This window comes from Oncorhynchus keta, chromosome 6 (assembly GCF_023373465.1).
Source record: "Oncorhynchus keta strain PuntledgeMale-10-30-2019 chromosome 6, Oket_V2, whole genome shotgun sequence".
Classification (NCBI taxonomy): Eukaryota; Metazoa; Chordata; class Actinopteri; order Salmoniformes; family Salmonidae; genus Oncorhynchus; species Oncorhynchus keta.
This window is the reverse complement of record NC_068426.1, coordinates 35,051,826-35,058,870: the sequence shown is the minus strand read 5'-3', so window position 1 is coordinate 35,058,870 and position 7,045 is coordinate 35,051,826. Positions and strand designations below refer to the sequence as shown.

At 45.0% G+C, this 7,045-nt stretch overlaps 2 protein-coding genes across 2 annotated transcripts in view; one reads left to right on the top strand and one right to left on the bottom strand.

Annotated features, from left to right (window-relative positions):
* LOC118385577 (cGMP-dependent protein kinase 1-like) overlaps positions 1 to 5,466 on the bottom strand; it is an 18,645-nt gene extending 13,179 nt beyond the window's left edge. Inside the window, exons 1-7 of the mRNA XM_052521410.1 lie at positions 5,212 to 5,466; positions 4,982 to 5,095; positions 4,497 to 4,696; positions 4,100 to 4,232; positions 3,856 to 3,922; positions 3,539 to 3,638; positions 1,023 to 1,136 (exon numbers count right to left, since the gene is read on the bottom strand). Coding sequence (XP_052377370.1) covers positions 1,023 to 1,136; positions 3,539 to 3,638; positions 3,856 to 3,922; positions 4,100 to 4,232; positions 4,497 to 4,692 — 610 coding nt within the window. The 5' untranslated portion in view covers positions 4,693 to 4,696; positions 4,982 to 5,095; positions 5,212 to 5,466. The remainder of the gene's footprint in view (positions 1 to 1,022; positions 1,137 to 3,538; positions 3,639 to 3,855; positions 3,923 to 4,099; positions 4,233 to 4,496; positions 4,697 to 4,981; positions 5,096 to 5,211) is intronic.
* A 134-nt stretch (positions 5,467 to 5,600) lies between these two features.
* LOC118385445 (EKC/KEOPS complex subunit Lage3) lies at positions 5,601 to 6,530 on the top strand. The gene is made up of 3 exons (XM_035772581.2): positions 5,601 to 5,718; positions 5,859 to 5,987; positions 6,119 to 6,530. The coding sequence occupies exons 1-3, from the start codon at positions 5,669 to 5,671 to the stop codon at positions 6,267 to 6,269; spliced, it is 330 nt and encodes a 109-aa protein (XP_035628474.1). The 5' UTR covers positions 5,601 to 5,668; the 3' UTR covers positions 6,270 to 6,530.
* The last annotated feature ends 515 nt before the right edge of the window (positions 6,531 to 7,045 follow it).

The window sequence follows — 7,045 nt, the reverse complement described above, 5'->3', positions numbered from 1 at the left end:
AGAGAGAGAGAGAGAGAGAGAGAGAGAGAGAGAGAGAGAGAGAGGGAGTGCGAGAGAGAGAGAGAGAGGGGGAGTGCGAGAGAGAGGGAGTGCGAGAGAGAGAGAGAGAGAGAGAGAGAGAGAGAGAGAGAGAGAGAGAGAGAGAGAGAGAGTGCGAGAGAGAGAGAGAGAGAGAGAGAGGGGGAGTGCGAGAGAGAGAGAGAGAGAGAGAGAGAGAGAGAGAGAGAGAGGGAGTGCGAGAGAGAGAGAGAGAGAGAGAGTGCGAGAGAGAGAGAGAGAGAGAGAGAGAGAGAGACAAAAAAGAAGAAAGAGTAGAAGATGTCAGCGGATGATTTGTGAACTGCGGAGGTGGTCACATACTCACACACACACACACACACACACACACACACACACACACACACACACACACACACACACACACACACACACACACACACACACACACACACACACACACACACACACACACAGGCAGGCTACTGACAGGACTGGCATATTACAGCCCAAATCAGACAGTCACCGCCTACAGAGAGTGTGTGTGTGTGTGTGTGTGTGTGTGTGTGTGTGTGTGTGTGTGTGTGTGTGTGTGTGTGTGTGTGTGTGTGGGGGGGGGATTTTCAATTATTACTGTATCTCTCTGCTGAAATTAAATAAATACATTTAGCACAGCGTAGATCAGACACCACGCCTCACCCCAATCACTTAGCCTAAACACACACACACACACACACACACACACACACACACACACACACACACACACACACACACACACACACACACACACACACACACACACACACACACACACACACACACACACACACACACACACACACACACACACACACACACACACACTAGTCTGACACCAAATCTCACCTCAATCCATCAGACTAAACGTCAGTGGCAGAGAGGAGGATGAAGAAATTATAAAAACAATTCCTAATCCTGAACTCAATCAAATAAGTGTGTGTGTGTGTCTTACCTAAAATAGCAGCGATGTGTATGTGTGTTACCTGTAACAGTAGCAGTCCTGGTACAGTTGTAGAGGATGGCCAGTTCTCCAAAGACCTTCCCGGGATCGATGGTGCACAGCTTCTGTTCCCCTTTAGTCACCTCCACCTTTCCCTCTACACACACACAACCGCACACACTCAGGCATGCACATAAACAACATTACATCATCAAACCTGCCTGAACAGAACTCCCCAACTCCCCACTTACAGTTGAAGTGGGAAGTTTACATACATTTAGGTTGGAGTCATTAAAGTCATTTCAACCAATCCAAAAATTTCTTGTTAACAAACTTTTGGCAAGTCGGTTAGGACATCTACTTCGTGCGTGACACAAGTAATTTTTCCAAAAATTGTTAACAGACATATTATTTCACTATAATTCACTGTATCACAATTCCAGTGGGTCAGATGTTTACATACACTAAGTTGACTGTGCCTTTAAACAGCTTGGAAAATTCCAGAAAATTATGCCACGGATTTAGAAGCTTCTGAAACAGAGATTAACGTTCTTTGGTGTGAAAAGTGCAAATCAATCCCAGAACAACAGCAAAGGACCCTGTGAAGATGCTGGAGTAAACAGGTATACAAGTATCAGTTCGCAACTGCACATGGGGACAAAGATCGTACTTTTTGGAGAAATGTCCTCTGGTAACAAAAATATAACTTTTTGGCCTTAATGACCATTGTTATGTTTGGAGGAAAAAGGGGGAGGCTTGCAAGCCGAAGAACACCATTGCAACCGTGAAGCACGGGGGTGGCAGCATCATGTTGTGTAGGTGCTTTGCTGTAGGAGGGACTGGTGCGCTTCACAAAAACTTGGCATCATGAGGCAGGAAAATTATGTAGATATATTGAAGCAACATCTCAAGACATCAATCAGGAAGTTAAAGCTTGGTCGCAAATGGATCTTCCAAATGGACAATGACCTCAAGCATACTTCCAAAGTTGTGGCAAAATGGCTTAAGGACAACAAAGTCAAGTTATTGGAGTGGCCATCCCAAAGCCCTGACCTCAATCCTACAAAAAGTTTGTGGGAAGAACTGAAAAAGCGTTTGCGAGCAAGGAGGCCTACAAACCTGACTCAGTTGCACCAGCTCTGTAAGGAGGAATGGGCCAAAATTCACCCAACTTATTGTGGGAAGCTTGTGGAAGGCTACCCGAAACGTTTGACCCAAGTTAAACAATTTAAAGGCAATGCTACCAAATACTAATTGAGTCTATGTAAACTTCTGACCCACTCGGAATGCGATGAAAGAAATAAAAGCAGAAATAAATAATTATCTTTAATATTAGTCAGACATTTCACATTCTTAAAATAAAGTGGTGATCCTAACTGACCTAAGACTGGGAATTTTTACTAGCATTAAATGTCAGGAATTGTGAAAAACTGAGTTTAAATGTATTTGGCTATGGTGTATGTAAACGTCTGACTTCAACTGTAAAGGACTGCATTAATATTAATAATCTCTTCATGGTAATACACCCATACTCTCTAGATGGATGTTTACCAAAGTGAATGGACTGTATAATCAACATGGTCTAATTGTGTGTGTCTCTGTGTGTGTGAATGAGAAACAGAGAGAGACAAAGAGACTGTGGCAAAAAGAGAGGACAGATTAGATATTTTTCAGAGGAGAGGAGTCAAGGTGTCAGGAACAGATGTTTCAAAGCGCCTGAGAGAGCAAGAAGTGTGTGTGTGACCTGTCTGCCTCTGCTACAGTGAGCTCACTGTATGATATCACCTGATATATATATAGTATAATCAAAGATTCTTATAACTAAACCAAGATAGACCAAAGCCTGTTGTTTCAAATGGGAGCAAATGAGCCATAGATGGCAGAACAAGCAAGGAGGTGGGCAGAGCCAAACACGAGCTAATGAGATCCTATTGGTGTTTTCTAGCATTTGGGGTACTCGTACTCTAAAGTGCACGGGTGCAGTAACTCAATTCACATTTCCACACCTTCTATTTAAAAAAATCTTGGCAAAGGGTAAAGTCTAAAGAACGTAGTCCACTCTGTTTGTAACAAATTGTAGTTTTGGGAATAGAGAACGGTATTGAGATCAAATGTTTGATGAGTAAATTAGCAGAATGTCTGGCAAAATCCATCTTGTTCCATCACCTCCCACTGCCGGCCACTGGGCTTCCTCTCACTACCATACTTGGTAGTGAAACACCAACCGGATGCTTCACGTTTATACATTCTGTGAAATATCTGTCTCATTGTGGTATTATCTGTCCCTCCCTTGCCTCCCCTTTCGCCTAGACTGTCATAACTTCTCACCTATCTACTTCCCTCCCCCCCTTCCTCTCTCAGTCTCGCCCTCCTCTCTTTCACCCTCCCTCCCTCCATCCATCTCTCACCCTCCCTCCCTCCACCTCTCACCCTCCCCTTCTCGCTCACCCTCCCTCCCCCTTCTCTCTATCCCTCGTCATTGCCCTATTTTCCCCCGTCCTCTCTTTCGCTTCATCCCTCCCTCCTCCCCATCCCTCCACCTCCCTCCATGCCTCTCACCCTCCAGCACATAGACCAGAGATCCGTCGTCTCCCTCCTGTATGACACAGCAGCCCCGGGCCAGACGAGTGGGATGCATACAGTCAACTATGGTCTGAATCTACAGAGTCAGAGTCAGAGTGAGAGAGAGAGAGAGAGACAAAGCAAGAGACCCGTTAATAAAAATATAGCACTTGTTTCATTAAATTGAGAGAGAAAGAGAGAGTATGTGAGAGAGAGAGTGGGGGGGGGGGATAAATAATTGGATATCTAAGAATAGACAGTGAGAGTAGCAGTAGTACCACAGTAATACTATACAGTTGTAGTAATACGAGTACCTGTCCCTGCTCCAGGTGTTTCATGAATTCATTCTCCAACAGAGCTCTATGGATCAGCTCTCTAGACCTGTACACATGTACAGAGACAGGATCAGTGTGTGTGTGTGTGTGTGTGTGTGTGTGTGTGTGTGTGTGTGTGTGTGTGTGTGTGTGTGTGTGTGTGTGTGTGTGTGTGTGTGTGTGTGTGTGTGTGTGTGTGTGTGTGTGTGTGTGCGCGTGTGCACGTGCACGTGCGCTTACTCACTCTTCACTCTTGCTGTAGTTGGTGAGTGTGACGTGTGCGAGTTGGGCAGGGTCCAGGGCTGTGGGTTCTGCTGATATTGCCTGTCTCTTAGTCCTCTGCGGCTCATCAGGCACTGGTGGGGACAGCCCGGGTCCTGACAGACACCCATTTTGGTCAGGCTTTACCTCAGCGAGCTAACACAGTCGTGTGGCAGTTAGGAGACCGCGTTCAACCCCAATCTGTCACATTTAGCCTTGAGAGTGATGGCTCACAGGTTCATGCCTAACCACCCTTGAATTCACTCGAACACCCCCAGGTGCATTATGACTGGTCTGGTACCCTGTGTTGTTTTCCGTTTCCCCTGTTGTATTAGAGGTGCATGTTCATGTCATGTAAGGGTGTAACGAGTAGCACCTACCTGTGTTCTCTGTGCTCCCAGTGGCCCCAGCGTGTTGAGGAGCGTTGCGATGACGGTCCAGTTCTGTCTGCAGCTGTCGGATGAGATCATCCTTGGTGTCCAGCTCCGACTCCAGCTCATCTATCAGACTGTCTCTCTGGCGGAGCTCCTCGATCTTCAGCTGCAGTGCAAACTGCAAGTCCCTCAAAGTACCCATAGCTCTGATATGCACATTACATGCAGGAGGAAAGGCAGTCAGACAGAGGCACACACGCCACAGGAATGGGGAATAAAGAGTTTCACTCGTGAGTTTTGGGGACTCCACCACATGCTGAATTCATTATGGCTTAATCCACACAAACACAGTGAAATAAAATAACCATATGCACATGCAGGTTACTATAAAACGGAGATATCTAACACACATAAACCACTTGCTGATACTTTGGGAATGTCGCGTTAATGCAGTAAAAATACATTTGAAGATGTAAAACATGTTGTCTTACCTGTCCAAGCGCTTGTCTGGGCGTAAGTGAAGGAGATGCGCGTGCCGACTGCTAATGCTGCACTCACAGTTATGTGCCGTTCTCCAATCTCATCGTGTGTAAATGGATTTATAGCTGATGTGAAAATCAAACGGGACAGGCTAATCGAAATGAGACTGCGACGAATGTTAATTAAAAACGGAAGTTTTAAAGGTGTATAAAGACACTTCAGATCATGAAGATAGACATACCAACCAGACACATTCTCGCCCTTTGCCGGTTGCGCTCGAGTGAAGAGCCGATCGCTCAAATGACAATTTCTAGAGTATTCAATGTAGCCATACGCGGAGCTGTGCGCGCGCGTCCATTGGCATACAAATGTAGATCTACATTTTTACATAAACGTATGGGTGATTAGTTTACATCATTTAAATAATATCCTTAACAACATACATATTGGATTCACATGTTTTGCCTGAGATGTGTCAAGCTCAATATGTTGAATAGGTCTATTGCTAATAAGATTGTTAACAACTTTTAAAACTTTTTCTTATGCAGACAAATCCACGTTACGTTTTTTTGTATATGTAAAAACAACTTTATTCATCAACCGTGACGAATCTCCACATCAGATTGTAAATCTATATTTGTTGCATCCAGACGAATCTGCGGTCGCCACATCTTGATTTACTTAGAAGAAAAACCATCATGGCGGCGCCCTGCACGGAAAACAATCACAAGCAAGGCAAATTGGAATTGTATCCTATGTACTCCACATAAGACGTCAATATGACGGTTATTGACATTAACGCTTGGTCGTAAATTGCCTCTTTAATATTGTATGCATATTTTGATAATTTAGCATGAATCAGTGAAAACTTCCTTGACAGTCCCGCAGTGTACTAGACGTCCCGTTCCCATCAAGTCGCGAGGCGTCCATCGCGCTCCAGTCCCTCTCCCCAGACCGCGAGCCCCGGAAAGGAGGCATCAGCAAGGAGCTTACGGTGTCCGGCTGCACGCTGTCTGTGTGAGTGTCTGTTGTGTGTTCGCGTGTACTTCCACCAAGTGTAATCAATGGTCTAAGTGTGTATGGTGGTACCACTGGTTGTTAAGTTGTATCATACGGACCGTCCATGTGAATCTCCCTCTTTCCATTAGGAGGTGGAGAGCCGATGAGGCCCGTATTCTGCGTGTCTCTGTGGGGTCGTTTATGGACCACCTCTCCCTTGTGATGGAGACCATGGAGGCCTTTGGACCCCCTGTCTCTGTGACCACACAAACCCACACCGTCAGCTCTACGATGACATGATGACCAGAGGGAAAGAAGAGAAACCCAGGATGAGCTGTAATGATCCCCAGTACAGAGGGACACCAGTGTCCCAATTTCCATCATTCTATTTAAATAAGGGAACTGGAACAAAAAAAACAACAGAAGTACAAGTGCTATTTATTTAGACACATGGGAATTGCCTCATTTCAGTGACATATGGATAGACTATTTCTTTGTTTAGATTTGTCTATGAATTCATTTGGTTGTATTGTGGAATAAACTTTCTATTTTTCAAAGTCAGATAGTGTGATTGCACAGAACATCAGGAACACTTGCTCTTTCCATGAGAAAGATATGATTCTTTATCGATGTCACTTGTTAAAGCCACTTCAGTGTAGATGAAGGGGAGGAGACCGGTTAAAGAATGATTTGTAAGCCTTGAGACCACTGAGATATGGATTTTGAATGTGTGCCATTCAGAGGGTGAATTGGCAAGACTAAATATAAGTGCCTTTGTATGGGGAGTAGGTGCCAGGTGTACTGGTTTGAGTTTGTCAAGTACTGCAACGTTGTCGGGGTTTTCCACGCATCAAGAATGGTCCACCACCCGAAGGACATCCAGCCAACTTGCCAACTGTGGGAAGCATTGGAGTCGACATGGACCAGCATCCCCGTGTAATGCTTAACACTTTGTCGAGTCCACATCCCAACTAGTTGAGGCTGTTCTGAGGGCAAAATGTGCAACTCAATAGTAGGGAAGCTGTTCCTAATGTTTGGTACATTGTGTAGTTCATTGCAAACATTGTCACAGATTA

What these genes read in the sequence shown, in the direction of transcription:
- LOC118385445 (XM_035772581.2), top strand. Translation starts at nt 5,669, where the DNA reads ATGGCGGCGCCCTGCACGGAAAACAATCACAAGCAAGGCAAATTGGAA. An exon ending in AAGCAAGGCAAATTGGAATT is followed by an intron (nt 5,719 to 5,858) that starts GTATCCTATGTA and finishes ACAGTCCCGCAG; the next exon opens with TGTACTAGACGTCCCGTTCC. An exon ending in TCCGGCTGCACGCTGTCTGT is followed by an intron (nt 5,988 to 6,118) that starts GTGAGTGTCTGT and finishes TCTTTCCATTAG; the next exon opens with GAGGTGGAGAGCCGATGAGG.